The sequence below is a fragment of the Salvelinus fontinalis genome, chromosome 25, assembly GCF_029448725.1.
Source record: "Salvelinus fontinalis isolate EN_2023a chromosome 25, ASM2944872v1, whole genome shotgun sequence".
NCBI classification, from domain to species: domain Eukaryota; kingdom Metazoa; phylum Chordata; class Actinopteri; order Salmoniformes; family Salmonidae; genus Salvelinus; species Salvelinus fontinalis.
The window spans coordinates 6,607,032-6,632,931 of NC_074689.1; the positions used below are offsets into that span (position 1 = coordinate 6,607,032).

Genomic DNA, 25,900 nt, shown 5'->3' on the forward strand with positions numbered 1-25,900 from the left:
TGAGTGCACCCGTGACCAGCTCGAAAACCGGATTGCACAGCGGGGAAGGTACGGTGGGATTCGAAATGGTCAGTGATCTGTTTATTAACTTGGCTTTCGAAAACTTTAGAAAGGATGGATATAGGTCTATAACAGTTTGGGTCTAGAGTGTCAACCCCTTTGAAGAGGGGGATGACCGTGGCAGCTTTCCAATCTTTGGGAATCTCGGATGATACGAAAGAGAGGTTGAAAAGACTGGTAATAGGGGTTGCAACATCAGTTTGTGGTGGTAAATAGACGGCTACGAATATTATAGATGAGAACTCTCTTGGTAGATAGTGTAGTCTCCTGCCTCAGGTTAGCAATACCTAAATACTTCTTTAATATCATTGTGCACAAGCTGTTATTGACAAATAGACACACACCCCTGCCCCTCGTCTTACCAGATGTAGTTTCTCTTTCCTGCCGATGCATTGAAAATCCTCTGTATTATCCATGTCGTCGTTCTGCCATGACTCGGTGAAACATAAGATATTTCAATTTTTTATGTCCCGTTGGTAGGATAATCTTGATCGTATATCATCCATTTGGTTTTCCAATGATTGCACGTTGGCCAATAGAACGGGTGGTAGTGGACGTTTACTCACTCGCCTACGAATTCTCAGAAGACAACCCAACCTCCGCCCGCTTTTCCGCCATCTTTTCTTCACGCAAATGACGGTGATTTGGGCACGTTCCTGAGAAAGCAGTATATCCTTTGCGTCGGACTTGTTAAAGAAAAAATCTTTGTCCAGTTTGAGGTGAGTAATCGCTGTTCTGATGTCCAGAAGTCATAAGAGACAGTAGCAGCAACATTATGTGCGAAAAAAGTAACAAAATAGGACAGTTGTTTAGGAGCCCGTAAAACGGCTGCCATCCCCTCCGACGCCATTCTACATGTCTTTTCCATAACAAAGGGGATTACATGATGTGATGGGCCAAATCCCAACTACAGATGCATGCAAATTGGGATTTGTTCCCCAAAGTAATAGACAGGCATTTACATTGTCTTTCCAGAGCGGGACAGTGCTTTTTTTACATGTTATTTTTGGTTTGTGATTTATATGTATCATCAACATTGTTTTACATACATACACAGTTGCTCAACTAAAACCAGCCAGTAACAAGGCCTACATGCATCTCATGAAGGGAAGTTCAGAATTTCCCAGTTGTTTTGTTAGAAACATGGCATCCAAGGGTCCCTGGATACTATCACCTGGTGCATTTTAAAGAGCTCATACGAGGCATCCCCAATATACTACAGTATGCATGAGGAATCACACAGAAGCAGCTGCCCCGCCGCTCAGCCCACATACACCGGGAAACACAGAAGAGATCTAAAGAGAATGCAAAAGTGAACACTAAATACATCCTGAAACAGTCAACGCACATATCCTGATATCTCAGAACGTGGTCAGAGAAGACCCATTTGTAACCACCAAATGTTGTTCATGTTTTTTTTTTAAAGTGGAAAAGTGTAAAAAAAAAAGAGATCCTTGCAGCCCACCCACTGGGCACAAAATGGCTGAATCAACATTGTTTCCATGTCATTTCAACAATGACAACAAAATATATTTTTGACATCTGATGACGTTGAATCAACGTGGAAAACTGTAAGTAACAACACATTTTGTCAGGACATAGACATGTCTTATATGGGCAGAAATATAAAATGATTGTTAATCTAACTGCACTGTCCAATTTACAGTAGCTATTACAGTGAAGAAATACCATGCTATTGTTTGAGGAGAGTGCACAACAACAAAACACTTATCACGGCAACTGGTTTCATACATTCACCACTGAAGGTGAATAATGTACTTACATTCAGTAATCTTGCTCTGATTTGTCATCCTGAGGGTCCCAGAGATAAAATATAGCATAGTTTTTTTGATTAAATCAAAGTGTATATTCAAATGTAGGAACTGGGTTCTACAGTTTGAAACCCTGCTGTCCCGGGCTCGACACCCACCCCGCCCGGCCATCTAGATGTGTGAAAGTTAGTGAATAAGCTAATGATCCATCATGTATGAAATCCCTGGGAGTGTGTAAACTTAAATGTTGCATTACCATATCATTTTGTATGTTCTCTATAGTATGTACTTGAAAATGTATCAATTGACCAATTTGGCACATTTGGGCAGACTTGATACAAAATATTGTTAAGTTTTGACATGTTTCACTGGATCAATCTGAACTTTGCACACACACCGCTGCCATCTAGTGGCCAAAATCTAAATTGAGCCTGAACTACAATAATACATTATGGCCTTTCTCTTGCATTTCAAACATGATGGAACAAAAAAAACACAATATTTTACCAGATCTATTGTGTTATATTCTCCTACAATAATTTCACATTTCCACAAACATCAAAGTGTTTCCTTAAAAATGGTATCAATAATTTGCATATCCTTGCTTCAGGTCCTGAGCTACAGGCAGATAGATTTGGGTATGTCATTTGAGGTGAAATTGAAAAAAAGGGTCCGATTCTTAAGAGGTTAAAGGGTAGGAAGTATGATTTTTTTACTCACCAAAGTAACATAGCGTGGTCAAAGACTTAATTGTTGTCATGATCTGGTTACCGTAGAGTGCATTCGGAAAGTATTCAGACCAATTGACTTTTTCCACATTTTGTTACATTACCGCCTCATTTTTTAATTGATTACATTTGGATTTTGGTTCACTTGCCCAAACACAATATCCCATAATGTCAAAGTGAAATTGGGTTTTAACAAATTTTCACAAATGAATAAAACATGGAAAGGTGAAATGTCTTGAGTCAATAAGTATTCAACCTCTTTGTTATGGCAAGCCTAAATTCAGGAGTCAAAATTTGAATAACAAGTCACATATTAAGTTGCATGGATTCAGAGTGTGCAATAATAGTGTTTAACATGATTTTTGAATGACTACCTAATCTCTGCACCCAACACATACAATTAAGGTAATTTTTTTTCTAAGGTCCCTTAGTCAAGCAGTGGATTTCAAACACAGATATAACCACAAAGACCAGGGGCGTTTTCCAATGCCTCGCAAAGAAGGACACCTGTTGGTAGATGGGTAAAAACAACAACATTGAATATCCCTTTGAGCATGGTGAAGGTATTAATTACAATTTGGATGGCATATTAATAGTTTTAGTCATGACAAAGATACAGGCGTCTTTCCTAACTCAGTTGCCGGAGAGGAAGAAAACCGCACAGGGATTTCACCATGAGGTCAATGGTGACTTTAAAACAGTTACAGAGTTTTAATGGCTGTGATAGAAGAAAACTGAGGATGGATCAACAACATTGTAGTTACTCCACAATACTAACCTAAATGACAGAGTGAACAGAAGGAAGCCTGTACAGATTTTTTCCCCCCAAAACATGCTCCTCTTTGCAATAAGGCATTAAAGTAAAACTGCAAAAAAAAAATGAAAATAAATTAACTTTTTGTCTTGAACACCAAGCGTTATGTTTTGGGCAAATTCAACACATGGTGGTACTGCATAATGTTATGGGTATGCTTTTCATCAGCAAGGATTAGGAGCTAAGCCAGTGGCGACCCGTTTTTCAGGGCAGGTGGGCAGAGCCCCACCTGTTTTGATTCCCAACAGTTTAGCCCAACCAATATATACATATATATACAGTATATACATACAGTTGAAGTCGGAAGTTTACATACACCATAGCCAAAGATATTTAAACTACGGTTTTCACAATTCCTGACATTTAATCTAGTGAAAATTCACTGTATCAGTTAGGATCACCACTTTATTTTAAGAATGTGAAATGTCAGAATAATAGTAGAGGGAATGATTTATTTCAGCTTTTATTTCGTTCATCACATTCCCAGTGGGTCATAAGTTTACATATACTAATTGAGTGTATGGTAGCATTGTCTTTAAATTGTTTAACTTGGGTCAAACATTTCGGTTAACCTTCCACAAGCTGCCCACAATAAGTTGGGTGAATTTTGGCCCATTCCTCCTGACAGAGCTGGTATAACTGAGTCAGGTTTGTAAGCCTCCTTGCTCGCACACACTTTTTCAATTCTGCCCAACTTTTCTATAGGATTGAGGTCAGGGCTTTGTGATGGCCACTCCAATACCTTGACTTTGTTGTCCTTAAGCCATTTTGCCACAACTTTGGAAGTATGCTTGGGGTCATTTTCCATTTGGAATACTCATTTGCGACTTAGCTTGAACTTCCTGACTGATGTCTTGAGATGTTGCTTCAATATATCCACAAAATTTACCCTTACTCGTGATGCCATCTATTTTGTGAAGTGCACCAGTCCCTCCTGCAGCAAAGCAACCCCACAACATAATGCTGCCACCCCTGTGCTTCCCGGTTGGGATGGTGTTCTTCAGCTTGCAAGGCTCCCCCTTTTTCCTACAAACATAATGATGGTCATTATGGCCAAACAGTTCTATTTTGTTTCATCAGACCAGAGGACAAATCTCCAAAAAGTACGATCTTTACCACCATGTGCAGTTGCAAACCGTAGTCTGGGTCTTTTTATGACGGTTTTGGAGCAGTAGCTTCTTCCTTGCTGAGCGGCCTTTCAGGTTATAGATTTGTGTTACTATGGATATAGATACTTTTGTACCTGTTTCCCCCAGCATCTTCACAAGGTCCTTTGCTGTTGTTCTGGGATTGATTCGCACTTTTCGCACCAAAGTACGTTCATCCCTAGGAGACAGAAAGCGTCTCCTTCCTGAGAGGTATGGCGGCTGCATGGTCTCATAGTGTTTATACTTGCGTACTATTGTTTGTACAGATGAATGTGGTACCTTCAGGCGTTTGGAAATTGCTCCCAAAGGATGGACCAGACTTGTGGAGGTCTACAATTATTTTCCTGAGGTCTTGGCTGATTTCTTTTGATTTTCCCATGATGTCAAGCAAAGAGGCACTGAGTTTGAAGGTAGGCCTTGAAATACATCCACAGGTACAGCTCCAATTGACTCAAATTATGTCAATTAGCCTATCAGAAGCTTCTAAAGCCATGACACTATTTTCTGGAATTTTCCAAGCTGTTTAAAGGCACAGTCAACTCGGTGTATGTAAACTTCTGACCAACTGGAATTGTGATACAGTGAATTATACGTGAAATAATCTGTCTGTAAACAACTGCTGGAAAAATTACTTGTGTCATGCACAAAGTAGATGTCCTAACCGACTTGCCAAAACTATAGTTTTTTGACAAGAAATTTGTGGAGTGGTTGAAAAACGAGTTTTAATGACTCCAACCTAAGTGTATGTAAACTTCTGACTTCAACTGTATACATATATTTTGATATATCGTTTTACCAATATTTAACCCCTATTTGTCACTAAACTACTTCCATATTTACTGTACTTCCATTTTTTTTTATTTTACTTGTACCGTTCTATCTTCAGACAAGTCTTGTAGGCAAAACAACTGACATGTATGTGTTTGTGAGAGTCATCTTTCCATAGAGGGCTCATATTATACTGAACAAAAATATAAATGCAACATGTAAAGCACAGGAGGCTGCTGAGGGGAGAATGGCTCATAATAATGTCTGGAACCGCTCAAATGGAATGGCATCAAACCTATGGAAATCATGTGTTTGATGTAATTTATACCATTCCATAATTCCGCTCCAGTCATTAGCACAAGGCCGTTCTCCCCAATTAAGGTACCACCAACCTCCTGTGTTGTAAAAAATCCCAGAAATGTTAAATACGCACAAAAAGGTCTATCAAATTGTGTGTGCAAATTTGTTCCCATCCCTGTTAGTGAGCATTTCTCCTTTGCCAAGATAATCCATCCACTTGCAAGGTGTGGCATATCAAGAAGCTGATTAAACAGCATGATCATTACACAGGGGCACCTTATGCTGGGGACAATACAAGGCCACTCTAAAAGATGAAGTTCTGCCACACAACACAATGCCACAGATGTCTCAAGTTTTGAGGAAGCGTGCAATTGGCATGCTGACTGCAGGAATGTCCACCAGAGCTGTTGCCAGAGAATGTAATGTTAATTTATCTACCATAACCCGCCTCCAATGTTTTAGAGAATTTGGCAGTATGTCCAATTGGCCACACAACCACAACCACGTGTAACCACACCAGCCCAGGACCTCCATATCCGGCTTCTTCACCTGTGGGATCGTCTGAGACCAGCCACCCGGACAGCTGAAGAAACTGAGGAGTATTTCTGTCTGTAATAAAGCCCACTGGGGAGACTGGCCCAGCCATTCTCATTAATGGCTGTGCCTGGCTCCCCAGTGGGTGGGCCTATGTCCTCCCAGGCTCACCCGTGGCTTGCCCCTGCCCAGCCATGTGAAATCCATAGATTAGGGCCTAATTTATTTAAATGAACTGTAACTTAGTAAAATCTTTGAAATTGTTGCATGTTGCGTTTATATTTTTGTTCAGTGTAGTTAGTAGGCCAAACCGTTTGACTCTACAGACATTTTCGTGTCTCGGGACTGTTCTGACAAACACCCCTGTAGCTCTGCTACCTTCCACCGCAGCTGTAGAAGGCCGACATCGGTATTGCAAAAATTTGATTTAAATCTAATTAGATTTCCGCTGACATCAATTATGTGGAGTTTAAGCCACTTTATGACTGTTTCCTCCCGCTTTAGTTTATTGTGATGGAAATGACGTTTTTTTTTTTTAACGATAATTATTAGGTGGTGGTGGCTAGCTACAGTATCTACAACCTAGGTTAGAGAAACAACTTGAGGATGACAGGTGATGGCTGCATGGTGCAGTTGGTGAGAAGCAACTGCAGTTTCATCAAAAACGCCATGACCTTTGATCACATGATTTTTGTAATGTTCTTCATGCCTTCCACATGGTTGCAAGTATGATCATTTTTATAACCAGATAATGCATCACAATTTGAAAGGCTGTGACCAACGATGGTCAACCGCTTGACAAAAGTGACCAGCCGAAATGCGCCCAATATTTTTTTCCCGTCTGAATGAAAAGGTCCAATTTTACAATATCCCAAAATAAATATTGTGTTGTGAAACTGTGGGCTTTTCTATTTTTTTTGTCCTTGTGTCCTCTCTCCTAGTCTCAGTCAAAACCCATGACACGAGGAGTGTACAATTGAGAAGGCACCCCTATTATTGACTTTATGCTCTCCGTCCAGTAGCGGTACGAGATTGCATGAAAATGACGTAAGGCGTAATGAACACGTCACGTCATGATGTAAACAGGGCATTAGCCAATGGTGAAAGCAACGAAGGTGAGGGGGAGGGTTCTTGATTGTAAACAGGGATTTAATTTATTCGAATTCTCTTGCTACTGTACTTTGGACTGAAATTACCCCACTGTCAAGTCTGTAGCTTTACGCATATTTTCACCGTGGCGACTTTTCAGGTAAAATTAGCTAAAAACATCACACTCACTTGCAATGTGGATTTACTGCTAACTTGACGTGGACATGTTGCACGGAGCTGTAGTCAAACTGAGTATATTTGACTTTGGCTGTTCAGTATTAAGGGAGCAAAAACTTGCTAGTTTAGCATAGCTCAATTATTAATGTTAACGAATGGTCATGGTTTTAAAACTACATGGGTTTATTTCACCATGTAGTTTTAGCTGGTTGGCACGAGAGCCTCTATCGGTGCCTGTATTTAGCTAAGGTTGTCTCAAAGATGTCATGTTCTGCACAGATAACGTTACTGGTTAATTACTGCACGACTCACGAGCAAGTGGTGTCTGCTTTGCTTGAAAAGATGTTTACTCAACCATGCTTGCTAATAGTCGCTGAGCTGTTCTGTAGGAGATCTACCGTACATACATGACCTTACATTCCAACGTATCAGCTACCACCACAAACGCTTGCATGATGATCTGCTTGGTAGCGAGCTAGTTACTACTTCTAGTTAAAGCAAATATTCTGTGGTTATAGCTTGCTATCCAAAATAGCTAAACTTTCAATAACTATGACCTTTTCCCCAAATCCGGATTTATGAGCCTTGTATAATCAGACCAAAGAGGGTGTGTCTAACTACCAATGAATGAAAATCAGAAGAATGGTCAAGCAACTAATTATTGATGGCCCTTCGAATTCTGTCACAACGTGGTTGTATCACAAACAGTACTGCAACTCTCACAGTACATTATGTGTCATCCTGTCCCAATCCTCCCCATTTCCAATGCGATAATTTAAAAAGGCCACTGTAGGTGTTAGGAGCGATCTTAGTGCCCTCAGCCAAGTTAATTTGTGATTTTGCATTTTATTGGAACATTTAGGCTTATGTATCATATTATTTAGCCTTTGTGGCAGTTCATAATTGTTTAGGAAACAGTACCAGTTAGCTATGTCACTCATTTGTCCTGCAATGATCTCTTCAGGGCTGTCCACAACTGGTTCTATGATGGGGGCGACGGTGGAGCAATTCAACTGTGCCAAGAGTCAGATGGGCACGCTGAAGAACGACCCTGGCAATGAGGCCAAGCTGAACATCTATGCTCTCTTCAAACAGGTGAGAGGTCTTTGTTCTTAGCTACTTGGCTGTCATGTCTCCGAACATCAAGAGCATGAACGATAGAGGGAGTGGGCTCCTTGTTTAGTTTTGCTGTGTCACAGTTGTATTGAGTAGCATCTTGCTGTCACCAGTTTTATTGGGTGGATGGCAGGAAGCTTTGGGGTTATAGGAGCGGGCCAGTATCTGAACGGTTGACGATTTTGAATCCCAGGGCTGACAGGGAAAATCTTGAGAGTTGCTGGCATCAACTCGGCTGACTTAACTGACCCTGTATGGCTCTTACCTCAGTGATTCACTATAGGGATAGCCATGCTAACTTCGCCCTCATGTCGGAGGCTAGCTAGTGCTAGGTATCAACAGCCAATCCATTAGGGGCTGGAAGCTATAGTAAGCTTTGATTGGTCAATAGCAACGCGATGTCGTGGCGTATGTGACTACATTTCAGCTTTCCCCAACTTTGGTCCGGCCCTGTTCACGCTCCATCGCCCATGCTCACGTCGCCCAACGGTCCCCCGCCCACTTAGGTTCCCTTCATTGAAAATGAATGGGGCTCTGTTGTTTTATCGCCCCTATGTGCTAGCTAGATGTAGTTCTGCCATTAGGCTGTTGTGTGTATGAATGTGATTGGGTGTTTGCACGATGGATGCTGTGTCAGCAAAAATACAAGTTTCTATTGTACAGTAGATGAATAACATCTGTTGTAACGATTATAAAGCTATCCAGGGAAGTTTCTTATGGGACAAGTCAAAGTAGTCCCTCCCTGTTTCAGTCTGTTTTCTTCCATTTGAGACCTAATGACAATGACACAGATTGTTAACCTATCAGAGTGCATGAAGGAGACAGGATGAAGAAAGTAAGCCCTTAAAGTCTATTGGAGACACCGATCCTCTCATTTTAGTATCTTCTCTTCTCTCTTTGTTGTCTTATTAGGCTACTCAGGGACCCTGTAACACCCCCAAGCCAGGGATGCTTGACTATGTCGGCAAGGCCAAATGGGATGCCTGGAAGTCTTTGGGCTCTGTATCTCAGGTAATCTGCAGTCCGTTATTGCATATACATAACAGCACTGTCATACACATTTTATTGAAGATGCAATCCGGGATCTTAAGCACTTAATTCATAACTTATTGTACGAATTGGTATTTGTAACATACTGTATACCGATTGCAAAACATGTTTGTTTTTTTGCAGGACGTAACATATCATACGAAATGGATGATGTAGTACACAACTTTGCATTTTTCGGGGATCCGTTTTGGCTCGTGAGCACTACTTTCAAAACTACTAGCTGAAATTATACAAAAGCTCAGGAGCAATATACCCATTTGTCTATCAAGGCTATTCCTCCCAAGTTGGTTAAAAACAACAGACAAAAATACACGACTTGTGAGAAAGGTCAAACACAGCTGAAAATGATTGGAGTTAATAAAATTTAAAACAAATTAGAAGCATCCATTCTTATTGAATGTCACAATTTTCAGTGCCCATAAAAAACAAACTCCAATGTCCTCAATGTGGTAAAGTGCCATTTTCTTCACACAATGACATTGACAGGCATACATTGATACCTTGTATAACTCTCTATTCCTCCCTCTCAGGAAGATGCCAGGCAGCAGTATGTGGACCTGATTGACTCTCTCCTGGCTGCTGAGGGACCTGTGGTAGCCGCACAGCCCACTGGGAGTGCTGCCACCTTTGACACGCTGCTGGTTTCCACAGAGGACAACGTCACCACTATCCGGTTCAATAGGCCACAGAAGAAGAACGCCATCACTGTGGAGGTACATTAATTCAGTTATTAGGCATTAGTGTCATTGTCTATTCCCTCCTCCCAACATCACCCTTACTGGGGGAAAAAACAGGCTTCTGGCAAACATCTAGCGGCGACTTTTGAACTTCTGGCAAATCGTTCCATAATAATGCCCATGATTTTGGAATGAGATGTTCGACGAGCAGGTGTCCACTAGGGCTGTGGTGATCATGAAATTTTGTCAGCCGGCGATTGTCAAGCAAATGACTGCCGGTTTCACGGTAATTGATCGTAAATTAATAAACACATTTAGCATCTCCTGGCCGCTGACTCAGACCTTTGGAACATCCACAATAAAAAAAAAAAAAAGTATAATAAATCCATGTAATATAGCCTAAATCATCACAATAAATACATTATTTATTTGAAACAGATCTAAATAAACATGAGACTACATTTTCTTCATATATTTCAGAAGAAAAGAATAGCATATCCTGCGTTGTCCTTATGGTTGGTCCTGATCTGGCTGTGGGTTACACTAGTTCATTTAGCAGACAAGATTTGCTTAGAATTCCATGTTATTATTTTATAGTATGAAGAAATAAAATTGAACATGGCTGAATAAAATAGAAAATATGTTCTCCAAAGGATTTGACGGAGTACGCAGAAACAGGTACTCCTACAGTTGAAGTCGGAAGTTTACATACACTTAGGTTGGAGTCATTAAAACTCGTTTTTTAACCACTCCATTATGGCAGCATCATGTTGTGGGGGTGCTTTGCTGCAGGAGGGACTGGTGCACTGCACAAAATAAATGGCATTATGAGGAAGGAAAATTATGTGGATGTATTGAAGCAACATCTCAAAACATCAGTCAGGAAGTTAAAGCTTGGTTGCAAATGGGTCTTCCAAATGGACAATGACCCCATGCATACTTCCAAAGTTGTGGCAACATGGCTTAAGGACAACAAAGTCAAGGTATTGGAGTGGCCATCACAAAGCCCTGACTTCAATACCATAGACAATTTGTGGGCAGAACTGAAAAAGCGTGTGCGAGCAAGGAGGCCTACAAACCTGACACAGTTACACCAGCTCTTTTTGTGCAGGTTTGTACACACTTCATCAGTCTTTCATTCACAATTTGACAAGCACTTGTTTGGTAGGCTACTGATGATCAGCAGCATTAGATCTTGGAGAAGCCTAATTACTTCGACTAAACGGTCATGTGGAATTTGACTGCCATCATGACTCGTGACCGCCAGTGTTGCGGTAATACGGTCACCGTAACAACCCTAGTGTCCACATACTTTTGGTAATGTAGCGTATATATTTTTCAGCAATAAAATGTCCCTGCCTTGTATAAATGCTATATAAACAAACAATGTAGCTAACATAAACTGGGACTTAGGCCTACTAAATCTACCTTTAAATGTGTGGCCAATTGTTCATAGAAAACTTATGTATGTAGTGTCTAAACAAAATAGATTCAAATAATCAACTAAATATGATCTTCAATATAGACCGGGATCTCCATAATTTAAGAGCCAGTTGTCTACTAGTTGTTTATTCTTCCTGACTCAGGTGTATATTGGTCTAAAATGAATTATTGTTAACTTACATCTCAAAGCCATGTAAGGAACCCTGACCTGGTGCACACATTTATCTTTCCTTAGTTTGAAGCTTTCAGTCAATCTGTCTTGATTACATCTAGAAAGAAAGAGAGAAGGAACAACACATGAACAAGATGAGCTAGCTACTAGTTTAAAGTAATGAAAGATCTAATTGTTAGAAAGAAGGAATTTATACCGGTAGGCTACATTTATGACAATACATGTATTTGCTTACCGTATCAAGTTTGAAGACAATTCAGTCACAAAGGGTTTTGATGCATCCTCTTCCAACACCACGGTTAAGGGAAGGGTATCCATCTACGAAAGTGAACTTTCGCTTTGTCAAATCAGCTAATATTGTTGCTACCTTAGCTGTTGTGCTAGCTAACATTTTATTGAACAGTGACACTAGCATATTGAAATGCATATTGTTATTAAAAGACAGCAATATATTCACCTAAAAAGGTTTAGGCAAATCATTAGTTAGCTAGCTAGCTATCACATTAATTGTGCAAAAATATGATAGCTAGCTAAGCGCTAGCCAGTCAGTGGTACTGACTGTCCCATAAAGCATAACATTGCTAACTAGGCATCAATTAGCTCACATAATTTGAAAGTATATTAGGAAGTTTAATTAAGTCACTCACCGGACAACTTTGGTAAGTAGCTAGATAGCTTAGTTTCCATTTTCCAACAGTTCTCTTCTCCCACTGACTGGTCTTGAGCTGTTACTGGTCTTGGAACTCGTGTCTACCATAAACGGCTCCTGGTAAACTGTTTGCCACTAGTGGCAATACATATTGTTGCCAAAGGTTTGCCGCAGATTCCCCAGTGGCATTTTGTGGCATGCCTTGTACAGTGGCTTACGAAAGTATTCACCCCCCTTGGCATTTTTCCAGTTTTGTTGCCTTACAACCTGGAATTCAAATAGATTTTTTGTATCATTTGATTTACATAATATGCCTACCACTTTGAAGATGCAAAATATTTTTTATTGTGAAACAAACAAGAAATAGGACAAACTGAACTTGAGCGTGCATAACTATTCACCTCCCCACCCCACCAGTCAATACTTTGTAGAGCCACCTTTTGCAGCATTACAGCTGCAAGTCTCTTGGGGTATGTCTCTAGAAGCTTGGCACATCTAGCCGCTGGGATTTTTGCACATTCAAGGCAAAACTGCTCCAGCTCCTTCAAGTTAGATGGGTTCCGCTGGTGTACAGCAATCTTTACGTCGTACCACAGACTCTCAATTGGATTGAGGTCTGTGCTTTGACTAGGCCATTCCAAGACGTTTAAATGTGTCCCCTTAAACCATTTGAGGGTTGCTTTAGCAGTATGCTTAGGGTCATTGTCCTGCTGGAAGGTGAACCTCCGTAACCAGACTCAAATCTCGGGAAGGGTGAAATGGGTTTCCATCAAGAACTTCCCTGTATTTAGCGCCATCCATCATTCCTTCAATTCTGACCAGTTTCCCAGTCCCTGCCAATGGAAAAACATCCCCACAGCATGATGCTGCCACCACCATGCTTCACTGGTGGTGTTCTCTGGGTTATAAGAGGAGTTAGGTTTGCGCCAGACATAGCATTTTCCTTTGATGGCCAAAAAGCTCAATTTTAGTCTCATCTGACCAGAGTACCTTCCATATGTTTGGGGAGTCTCCCACATGCCTTTTGGCGAACACCGAACGTGTTTGCTTATTTTTGTCTTTAAGCAATGGCTTTTTTTCTGGCCACTCTGTGGAGTGTATGGCTTAAAGTGGACACATATTCCAATCTCCGATGTGGAGCTTTGCAGCTCCTTCAGGGTTGTCTTTGGTCTCTTTGTTGCCTCTGATTAATGCCCTCCTTGCTTGGTCTGTGAGTTTTGGTGGGCGGCCCTCTCTTGGAAGGTTTGTTGTGGTGCCATGTTCTTTCCATTTTTAAATAATGGATTTAATGGTGCCCTGTGGGATGTTCAAGGTTTCAGATATTTTTTTATAACCCAACCCTGATCTGTACTTCTCCATAACTTTGTCCCTGACCTGTTTGGAGAGCTCCTTGGTCTTCATGGTGGTGCGCCTTGCTTAGTGGTGTTGCAGACTCTGGGGCCTTTCAGAATAGGCGTATATATATATATATGTATGTATGTATGTATGTATGTATGTATGTATGTATGTATGTATGTGTGTGTGTGTGTGTGTGTGTGTGTGTGTGTGTGTGTGTGTGTGTGTGTATGTATATATATGTGTATATATATGTATGTATGTATATATATGTGTATATATATGTATGTATATGTATGTATGTATATATATGTGTATATATATGTGTATGTATGTATGTATATATATGTGTATGTATGTATATATATGTGTATATATATATGTATATGTGTATATATATGTGTATGTATGTATGTATATACTTAGATCATGTGACACTTAGATTGCACACAGGTGGAGTTTATTTAACTAATTATGTGACTTCTGAAGGTAATTGGTTGCAACAGATCTTATTTAGGGGCTTCATAGCAAATGCGCTGAATACAAGTGCACGCACCACTTTTCTGTTGTATTTTATTTAATAGATTTTTTTAAAACAAGTTATTTATTTCATTTCACCAATTTGGACTATTTTGTGTATGTCCGTTACATGAAATCCAAATAAAAATCAATTTAAATTGCAGGTTGTAATGCAAGAAAATAGGAAAAACGCGAAGGGGGATGAATACTTTTGCAAGGCACTGTAATAGTGAAATTACCAACTGCCTGTGCACATCCCAAATATCCAGTAATGATCCAGTTCTTCAATTCTATTGTTTTCCTCCTTCTATCCAGATGTACAACGAGATCATCAAGGCTCTGGAGGAATCTGGCAAAGATGACTCTGTCATTACTGTAATCACAGGTAGAGCCAACCGACCTCTTCATCCCATTTGAAATCGTGAATCCATTAAAGAGAGTATTGGTGATATGAATATGTGACCGACCGGCTCGATTTGGTCTTGTGTAGCAAAATGTAATTATTATTATATATATTTTTTTACATTGGATGAAAGTAGAGCCTCGGAGCTAGAAAATTGTATATCATACACTACAGTTGAGGAACAATGGGAAAGTAATTCTGCTTTGAAAGTTCATAAACTTGTAACCTCACTTTTGAGAAAATGGCCCTTGAATAGTTTGGTACTGACTGGAGAGCTCTTCTTTGTCTACACCCATTCAGCATCGTTCACACCCTTTTAAGCTTTAGCTCCACCCATCTCTTTAAAGATTCACATGTGAGGCTATGTACTAAACCACTAAAGATTTCAAGACTAAATGCTGACTTATACTACGGGTGTTTTCGTAAATTTAATCTAGTGTGCTTGGGGCGTTTGTAACTCAGAGCGTTATCAGATTGTCTGTTCGTAAATTCAAAGCGTTTCGTTCTCGCAGCATTCATATCGTACACTTGACGATCTGGCCGAAAAGTAGGGTTGATCCGATCGTTCTGACGTAACAGCAGTCAAGCACCTAAGCTAACTGACTAAAGTTATCTAGCTTGCTAGCTACTTTCAGACATAAATGAGATAACCCCTCACTCTGACCATTTTACTTGCCCTAGCAGAGCTGGTTAGGCTGTTTTCATGTTATCCAGAGTGTTGGTGACTGTAACTGCTGCTGGCAACAATTTAATGAAGCTTTTTTGCCGACGTTTACTGACACCGGCCATAATCAAATGGGTGTTGAACATTCGTAAATTGATCGGTTATGCTGCGCTCTGGTACACTCAGACGAGAGTGCTCTGAAATAAGAGTAGATAGCCAGAGTGAATTACCAGCTACGTCTATTGACAGTTTTCACAGTGACATCATAAACATTCTATTGAAATAGTTACTTGCATAATGGAGTCTTGTTTAGACATGTCGCTAGTTAGCTAAACAATGTGAACCATAATCCCAACTCATAACATTACTACCCTGCATGAATCTGCAGGTAGCAAACCAACCAGGTTCAATTACTAAACAGATCATACACATAATGTTAGCTAGCTAGCTAGCCAGCTAACGTTAGCTAGCTAACAGTAAACTGTTTTTTGAAATGAAAACAACTTTCTGACAAAATTTGTAACGTGTAATATCTGAAAATGTAGCTAGCTAGACTATTTTATCCATAGACATGGATGGACACTTCTCCCTCTCTGTCACGGATGCCATGGTTGCCCTTAGTTTGAATGTGTAATCCGAAGACAGGTGTTTTATACAACAGCCTGTGTGTTCTCTTTTCGACTCCGTCTGCATATTTGCAATTAATGCCAGATTTTTCTCTGTCATTCTCTAATTCCACTGATTTCAGAACTCGGTCCTCCAGAAAGTGGAGAGCAACATTTATGCAGTTCTACAACGTGATATCTTTCAAAAAAGCAGCATTACAAAGAATTACCTAAACATACTGACCAGCTCATATTATAGACAGAAGCGTGCTACATGGCGGACCAATCTGACCTCTTCTCTCGGCATGTCCAGCCCACTCATTATCTAGCGGGAAGGTTGCTGACTTTTTCATGGCTAAACAAACTAGGCTTGAAATTTAACAATTGTATTCATATTTACAGATGACATACAAGTTTGTTATTAAGGCACATGAAAGTTCACATGTTCCAGTAGGCATTTCTGCCAAAACAGTTTACGTTCATGTGGCGCACCTGTGAAGTAGTGACGCGCGACAAACGCCTAGTTTCCTGAAACGAGTCACATACAGTGAATTCGGGAAAGTATTCAGACCCCTTGAATTTTTCCACATTTTGTTACATTTTAGAATAAGGCTGTAATGTATTTAAAAAATATTCAATCTACACACAATACCCCATAATAACAAGGCGAAGACAGGTTTTTAGAAATGTTTGCAAATGTATTCCAAATTAAAAACAGAAATACCTTATTTACTTAAGTATTCAGACCCTTTGCTATGAGACTCGAAATTGAGCTCAGGTGCATCTTGTTTCCATTGATCATCCTTGAGATTTTCCTACAACTTGATTGGAGTCCACCTGTGGTAATTTAACTGATTGGACATGATTTGGAAAGGCACACACCTGTCAAACCAAGCCATGTGGTCAAAGCAATTGTCCGTAGAGCTCAGAGACAGGATTGTGTTGAGGCGCTTATCTGGGGAAGGGTATCAAAAAATATCTGCAGCATTGAAGGTCCCCAAGAACACATTGGCCTCCATTATTCTTAAATGGAGGAAGTTTAGAACCACCAAGACTCTTTCTAGAGCTGGCTACCCGGCCAAACTGAGCAATCGGGAGAGAAGGGCCTTGGTTAGGGAGGTGACCAAGAACCCAATGATCACTGCCAGACTGAAGCCACTCCTCAGTGAAAGGCACATGACAGCCCTCTTGGAGTTAGCCAAAAGGCACCTAAAGACTCTCAGACTATGAGAAACAAGATTCTATGGTCTGATGAAACCAAGGTTGAATTCTGGCCTGAATGCCAAGCGCCATGTCTGGAGGAAACCTGGCACCATCCCTACGGTGAAGCATAGTGGTGGCAGCATCATGCTGTGGGGATGTTTTTCAGCGGCAGGGACTGGGAGACTAGGCAGGATCGAGGCAAAGATGAACAGAGCAAAGTACAGAGATCTTTAATGAAAACCTGCTCCCGAGCGTTCAGGACTTCAGACTAGGACGAAGATTCACCTTTCAACGAGACACAACAACCCTAAGCACACAGCCAAGACAACCAAGGAGTGGTTTTGAGACAAGTCTCTGAATGTCCTTTAGTGGCCCAGCCAGAGCCCAGACTTGAACCCGATCAAACATCTCTGGAGTGACCTGAAAATAGCTGGTCTGCAACGCTCCCCATCCAACCTCAGAGAGCTTGAGAGGATCTGCAGAGAAGAATGGGAGAAACTCCCCAAATACAGGTGTGCCATGCTTGTATCGTCATACCCAAGAAGACTCAAGGCTGTAATCGCGGCCAAAGGTGCTTCACCAAAGTACTGAGTAAAGGGTCTGAATACTTGTGATATTTCAGTTTACATTTTTTAAAATAAATTACCAAAAATATCTAAGAACCTGTTTTTGCTTTGTCTTTATTTTATTTAACCTTTTATTTAACTATTCAAGTCAGTTAAGAAGAAATTCTTATTTACAATTACAGCCTACCCTGCCAAAGCCTAACCTGGACGACTCTGGGCCAATTTTGCAACGCCCTATGGGACTCCCAATCACTTCCGGTTGTGATACAGCCTGGAATGGAACCGGGGTCTGTAGTGACGCCTCCAGCACTGAGACTCAGTGCCTTAGACCGCTGCTCCACTCGGTAGCCCCTACACACAATACCCCTTTGTGGTACTGTGTGTAGATTGATGAGGAAAAATAACAATTGAATACATTTTTGAATAAGGCTGTAACTAACAAAATGTGGAAAAATTCAAGGGGTCTGAATACTTTCCGAAGTCACTGTATTCACTGCTGGGCCAAAAATTAACACTAGGACTAAAGAAAAGCCAGAACACAGTATATTACACACAATTTATTATGGTGCACAAAAAAGCATGTGGTTGCAACATACTGTGTGTGGGCTTTTCTTCCTTTAGTCCACAGGTGTCAATCTCATTCCACGGAGGGCCAAGTGTCTGGGGGTTCTCTCCTCCCTTGTACTTGATTCTTGAATTAAGGTCACTGATTAGTAATTAACTCTCCTCATCTGGTTCTCAGTCTTAACTGAAAGGAAAAACAACAAAAAAACAGCAGAGGCTCTCCATTGAATTAGTTTGACACCCCACCCCTGCTTTCGATCATTAAAGGGGCAATCTGTGATTGCTACATCCATTTTTTTGACTTTTAAATGAATGATATATAGCCATTGAGTCTTGGAAAAATACAATTTATAAATGCCTCATGAGCTTAGTTCAACTGTCTAACCCCACCAGAACCCAAAATATAAGCTGTAAACGATGTAATTGTAAACAAACACTCTATAGCCTTAAAACATGTCTATTCATTTAAGAGTACTTATATTCCACCAGCCCCATCCCTTTGAATTTTTACCAAAACGGTGGCGTAGTGCCCCCTTTATTCTTTGAATTGACCCTTTAAGGCTTTACAGTGTTTCAGTGTCTTGCAAATCCATTTTTTTATTGCAGTGCTCCAGTCTTCTTAATTGTTAAATGTGGCCATTCTTGTTGACCCCCTCAAGGTAGTGGAGACTTCTACTGCAGTGGCAACGACCTGACAAACTTCACCAAAATCCCTGAGGGCGGGATGCAGCAGATGGCAAAAGACGCCGGCGAGTTGCTGAGGTTAAGGACTTACCCAAAAAGAGCAGGCAAGAGGTTCACTTTGAGGGAACCATTTTCATAACATCTGTGTGTGTGTGTGTGTGGGGTGGGGGGGTTGTGTAGGGAGTTTGTCAAAGCATTCATCGACTTCCCCAAGCCCCTGATTGCAGTGATCAACGGTCCGGCTGTGGGCGTGTCCGTCACTCTACTGGGCCTGTTCGAGGTGGTCTACGCCACGGAAAGGGTAAGGTGCTTTGTCATTTTCACTCAGTGTTGGCTTAGAACACATTTATATCGTCCCTTTATACATGTCCGTTAGTTGATAATACAAGATTAGCATTGGTTTATATTAGGGGTATCAAACTCGGGTCCTGGAGAGAAACTGGGTGTTCAGGCTTTTGATCCTGTCCACCAGCCCCGACATCTTCACTATGATTCATTGATTTTCTGAAACGTGTGTTGATACTGGGCTGGATGAAAAGCTCTCCAGGATCTTAATTGGAGACCACTGTTTTACATGCATACCTCAATCGAGGTCAAATAAGCAAAACAGTGTTGTGACCACCAGTGCACCACCCCTACCACTACGTCCACATTGCCATTCTCCACTTTCATTTTTCACTATACTCTGCCGTAAGCTGTTGGGGCTTTTCCTGCCTAACTTGTGCCCTCCCCTCCTGACAGGCTACATTCCACACCCCCTTCAGCCAGCTGGGACAGAGCCCAGAGGGCTGCTCCTCTTACACCTTCCCCAAAATGATGGGCAATGCAAAGGTATGGATACTCCCCCTTGTTCCTTTGCTGCAACTGATGTATTTCATAGAGAGGCTTTCCCAGGTATTTATTTTACTTTTGTTCTTTTAGTATGTATTTGACTTGCAGTTTGAATTGAATGAAATTACACTAATGGACAACGTTGCCATGCTCTGTGACTAGGCCAGTGAGATGCTGCTGTTCAACAAGAAACTGACAGCCACCCAGGCGTGTGCCCAGGGCCTGGTTACCGAGGTCTTTCCCGACAGCAGCTTCCAAACCGAGGTGGCCACCAGACTGAAGGCCTATGCCAAGCTTCCCAGGAATGTGAGTCAAAGCCCCAGCAAACATTGGACATCAGACAACGTTTGAAATGTTTGTGTGTTTTGTATAAAAGTAGTGTATTCAGAAACATTCCTGAACGAATCAATATTGATGAAAGCTGGTTGTATTTTACATCATTCCTGGAACGTTCCAAAAGGAAGTGATGTATTATTGGCCGTGGCTGCGCTTCCGTGGACGGACTCCTTTTTCCTATTTTAAGTGACCGGAGCCACATTCTGGACATTGAATTTCATTCACAATTTCATTGACATGTTCAACAAGGTCTGATTTGATTACAGCACAGTTTGCTGTAATTTGAATGAATATTCCAAAATGTTAAGTGTCAGTATTATAGTATATGGCAGTATATCTAGGCCACAATATTACATCACCACAAAAATAAGCAGGGAAAATGTTACAGGAAAGCGTAATTAATTTTGTGTCGTCCGATGGCAATGCTACAATATGTGCACAATTGGCAGGGAGTTAGAGACAAATAGGAAGCAAAATTATAGTTGTAATATGGTTAAAACACAGATTGTTCTACTTCAGAACAGTAGAAAGACAAGCCTATAATTGTTTGTCATGTCGTGAAGGCTTTTAATAGATTTCAGCTCAGATATCCAGCCGTTGATTCCGCTGTGACGTTGCGGTCGTTTGGGCAGTACCATTCACTTAGTATTGGGCGAGGCATAACCAATACACATTTGAAATGCATCCACAGTTTATAAAGTCACAGGCTTGATGCCTTTATTGCATGCAAGGGATATGGCACCAACTACCAACCTACTTATGGTTCCCGAAAAAGGTGGACGAGATGCATAATGTGCTTTTTATTTCAAATTGAAAAAACTGCTATGCATGAAAATACCATAAAGGGCTGTAGACATCAATGGATCTTACATCCAAATTGCTGGAGTTCAGGGCACAGCTTTTTAAAACATGTTTATTATTTTATGTCAGTCATATGTAAGTATAATGAAAGCAAAGACACATTTCCACATTTTGTGCACAGTAGTTTTTCTTTATCCACTTTTTTATTCTATCTATTGCTGTTTCCTGGCTGTCTAGTCCCTAACACTTTCCAAGCAGCTGATCCGTGGGACAGAGAAGGAACGTCTCCACACTGTCAACGACCAGGAGGTGGAGCGCCTGGTGGAGCGCTGGCTCTCAGACGAGTGCATGCAGGCCATCGTGAGCTTCTTCCAGGCTAAGGCTAAGCTGTGAGGAGGTGATCCTCCCCCTGCAGAGTCCCACAGACAGAGCCCACGGAGCAGAGCGCCTAGTCTGAGTCGTGTTCATTAGGTGCCAAGCAGAAGAAAAACTGACTAACAGGGAGGGACTACCACTACCTGTTCTTAAAAAAAACACAAATTTCTGTTTTTGATTGATAAAAAAATAAAATAATTGTATGTATTCCATTGCGTGCCCTAATGAGCATTATCCACATTACACCAGCCTTAAGCAGATGCCTTATTTTCTACAGTTTTATCAGATTGGCTTTGTAAATTAATTATAATAATACACAAAAACCCATTTTGTACATTTAACCGTTAATCTGGTTAGTTTTGCATTTAACATATCTGGGCATTCCCTGTTTTGAAACACCTTTGAAGGAATGTAACTTACATGGACTAAAGCTACCAAGGGGTGTGTATTGTACATTGAAGGTGGGTAGTGCCTTAGTCCAGATTGCCTTAGGACTGAACAAAGGCTTTGGAATACCTTCCAAGAGGATGTGTCTTGTACTGTCCAGTGGTTTTATATGCACTAAAAATCACTTGTGGAGATGACATAGTTGGACGTGTGAAACAATATCTGTTTGAAAATAAATCTATTTCTGCAATCAAACATATGTTTTTCAATGTCTTTTTGTGACAATGATTTGAGGAAGAGGATAGTGATGGGTTGTAGGATAAGTCTGCCCTTTCACTTAATATTCTACAGAGGGCGTACTGCACCAAAAAAAAACGTATTCAACAGCTCTTCAGCCTTCATGCCAGAAATGTGAGTTTGTCCCTTTTCATTTGAAAGATGAACCGTGGAAGTGTATTTGCTAATTGTATACATAGGTTTGAATGTTATACCTAAATTATATACTATGAATCAATTTCTCATGAAACCTGTATGCTTTTTCTCATGGGTACAGGGAGGTGTGCCTCGTCTGTCCAATAAGCTAAATACGAGACCAACAATCTTTCTGTCCATTTGGGGTGACCCCTTTTGGCCCAATAGCACCCCAGAGGCACATTCCAAAACTTCATCTATTGACACCCTCCCCACTAGATGGCATAGGTCCTCTATCCATTGCATTTGGTTTGACAGGCCAACGCAGTGTACCTCAAGGCATAGCGATTAGTACATTTCTCTTGCGTGATGTTCCATACTAACACAACTGAGAGGGAAAATACAACACATTGTCCACACCTGTCTGTCCCTTACCCTTACGGGGGCCCTGCTTTGAATGTCACACCTGGTTTGCTTAACCTTTCACTGACCGATAGCAGGAACATAACCTGCTGTTGCCAAACAAAATACCTGTAGCGGTAAAGCGCTCCCCAAAATGTTATATTTACTATCTGTAGGCTGCAAATTCAAATGGTTGTGGATGGATATGGATCGTGGTAAACTGGGTACAACGCTAGAGTAACAAAACATACAGTTTGAATTACGATAGACTAGACTCCTCGGTATTTAGAATCATGGAAATTCAAGCAAATTATGTTTAAGGTTGTACCTCCCTTTCAATAAATCATACCTTTTGTGAAATCAGTCACTTTGAATGTAACCAAGACTGGTCAAAATAAATAAGTGATAATGAATATGTTGACTCATTTGGATATATTCGAACCTCATCAGCACTGAAATCTACCAAGGAGATTATAAATCCTACAGTGAACTGACATTGAGGAATCAATAAAGTAATGAGTAGATACAGTACCGGTCAAAAGTTGACACCTACTCATTCCAGGGTTTTTCTTTGTTTTGACTATTTTCTACATCGTATAATAGTGAAGACAAACTATGAAAAACACATATGGAATCATGTAGTAACCAAAACAAGTGTTAAATCAAAATATATTTTATGAGATTCCACAAAGTAGCCACCCCTTTGCCAAGTGTGCAGAGCTGTCATCAAGGCAGTTAGTCACCTGGAATGCATTTCAATTAACAGGGTGCTTTGTTAAAATATTAGTGACATTTCTTTCATTAATACGTTTGGGCCAATCAGTTGTTGTGACAAGATAAGGGTGGTATAGATAAGATAGCCCTATTTGGTAAAAGACAAGTCCATATTATGGAAAGAACAGCTCAAATAAGCAAAGAGAAATGACAGTCCATCATTACTTTAAGACATGAAGGTCAGTCAATGGGGGAAATTGCAGTCACAAAAATCATCAAGCGCTATGAAGAATCTGGCTTGCATGAGGATCGCCATTGGAAAGGAAGACCCAGAGTTACATTTGCTGCAGAGGATAAATAAATAATTCACCGAGTTCAAGTAACAGACACATCTCAACATCAACTGTTCAGAGGAGACTGCATGAATCAGGCCTTCATGGTCAGATTGCTGCAAAGAAACCACTACTAAAGGACACCAATAATAAGAAGACTTGCTTGGGCCAAGATAGACGAATAATGGACATTAGACCGGTGGAAATCTGTTCTTTGGTCTGATGAGTCCAAATGTGAGATTTTTGGTTCCAACTGCCGTGTCTTTGTGAGACGCAGAGTAGGTGAACGGATGATCTCTGCATGGTTCCCACCATGAAGTGTGGAGGTGCTTTGCTGGTGACACTGTCAGTGTTTTGATTAGAATTCAAGGCACACTTAACCAGCATGGCTACCACAGCATTCTGCAGCGATATGCCATCCCAACTGGTTTGCACTTAGTGGGACTATCATTTGTTTTTCAACAGGACAATGACACAACACACCTCCAGGCTGAGTAAGGGCTGTTTGACCAAGAAGGAGAGTGATAGAGTGCTGCATCAGATGACTTGGCCTCCACAATCACCCAACCTCAACCCAATTGAGATGGTTTGGGAGGAGTTGGACCACAGAGTGATGGAAAAGCAGCCAACAAGTGCTCAGCATATGTGGGAACTCCTTCAAGACTGTTGCAAAATTATTCCAAGTGAAGCTGGTTGAAAGAATGCCAAGTGTGTGCAATGCTGTCATCGAGGCAAAGAATCTAAAATGTTAAATATATTTGTTTTATACTTTTTTGGTTACTATGTAATTCGATATGTGTTATATCATAGTTTTGATGTCTTCACTATTATTTTACAATGTAGAAAATAGTAAAAATAAAGAAAAACCCTTGAATGAGTAGGTGTATCCAAACTTTTGACAGGTACTGTATGTATAAAACGAAATGTCCATATAGAGATGTATAGCCTAGACAGACATAGTCAGCTAAGGAACATTTGCAGTGATCTGTTCATTAACTGCTACCTGCCGTGATGCGGCACATGTTAGCATTGTCACTGAAAGGCGGACGTTGAAACACCAGTCTCCTTTGTCCAGGAAGTTAGCCACTTTATTGCCCAACTTTCCTCTCCGGGCAGTCAGCGCCGCTTCACAGTCATGCTTCACCCACCGCCCTCTGATGACCCATCCAACCAAATGTTCGCATTTCCAGAAGTGGCTGGGCAATAACACTGATAATGTTTCCCTGAGTGATGCCACAGAGTAGGGCCCACAACCACAACATTTTGAATTCCGCTCTTGGCGCTGCAACCCGGGCCAGTGTCCAAGGACAGACGGATTGGAAGACGGGTAGCGGGGGTGGAGGTATTGTGCCGGTATGACATTTTTGTTTAAAAGCCAGACGGTGGCTCCCTCGCCGGTTGAATAGTCGGCGTTTCAGTGGGTTGGACCCAGCATAATGGACTGATGTGGTTTCCTTGTAGAATGTACCGTCGGGCCCCTGTGGATTCACAACCTCTGACAGATGAAGTCAAATCGAAAAGACATCCGACTGTGTCATGTTCATTTTGAGTTTAAAAAAAATGAAATCAGAAAAAAATCTAATGCAGAGCAGTAAATCTACCAACACAAGTGTTGAGTGGAGGCCTCTGAAACCCATGTCTATTTTTTTTTACATGGGTGCTGGCAATACAAAACAGCTCTATGATGGGATGATAACTCAGAAGCTTGTTACTTTTCTGCCCTGATTCAAACATTCCAAAGTGATAGAAACGTAAGATCAACGTCATAAACTCAAGACTCATGAGAGCAACACTATCCCATATTACCTCAAACTACAGCATCATCTCAAACCCCCTTTCCCTCTGAAGCTGAAAACAGATCAAACCCTATAACAGAGGCCATCCTAGCCATCGCTATCATATCACAGTCTCTCTAATTATAATGATGGAATTTACAGACTTGATTGATACTTCCATTGAAAACTAGGAGTCCTTGATGAGCTCAGATATGAATCGGCATCACTCTCTCAGCTGCAGTGTTGTCTGACCTACAAGTTCCAATTTACCTGTCCATCTATGATGCGTTAGTGGTTGTAAAATGATGTACTGCACTACCCATAATGCTCTAACTATTTCCCAGTTTATCTTGCTGAACACAGTCCTAAAGCTAACTCTATGGTATCCCGTCTCCTTATTAATACATGGTGTCAGAAATAGAACTCCGATGTTGAAGCTGCTGGAACTTGCTACCGAATGAGCTTGCTACCCGTCTCCTCATTAATACAGTAGTAT

The 25,900-nt window shown here is 40.9% G+C and overlaps 1 protein-coding gene across 1 annotated transcript; it reads left to right on the forward strand.

The window, feature by feature from the left end:
• The first annotated feature begins 7,247 nt into the window (after positions 1-7,247).
• On the forward strand, positions 7,248-22,025 carry LOC129822814 (enoyl-CoA delta isomerase 2-like). Its single transcript, XM_055881239.1, has 10 exons — positions 7,248-7,373; positions 8,355-8,485; positions 9,419-9,517; positions 10,087-10,269; positions 14,667-14,736; positions 19,016-19,118; positions 19,221-19,341; positions 19,782-19,871; positions 20,034-20,177; positions 21,246-22,025. Exons 2-10 carry the CDS (start codon positions 8,375-8,377, stop codon positions 21,399-21,401), a joined length of 1,077 nt encoding a protein of 358 aa, XP_055737214.1. The 5' UTR covers positions 7,248-7,373; positions 8,355-8,374; the 3' UTR covers positions 21,402-22,025.
• The last annotated feature ends 3,875 nt before the right edge of the window (positions 22,026-25,900 follow it).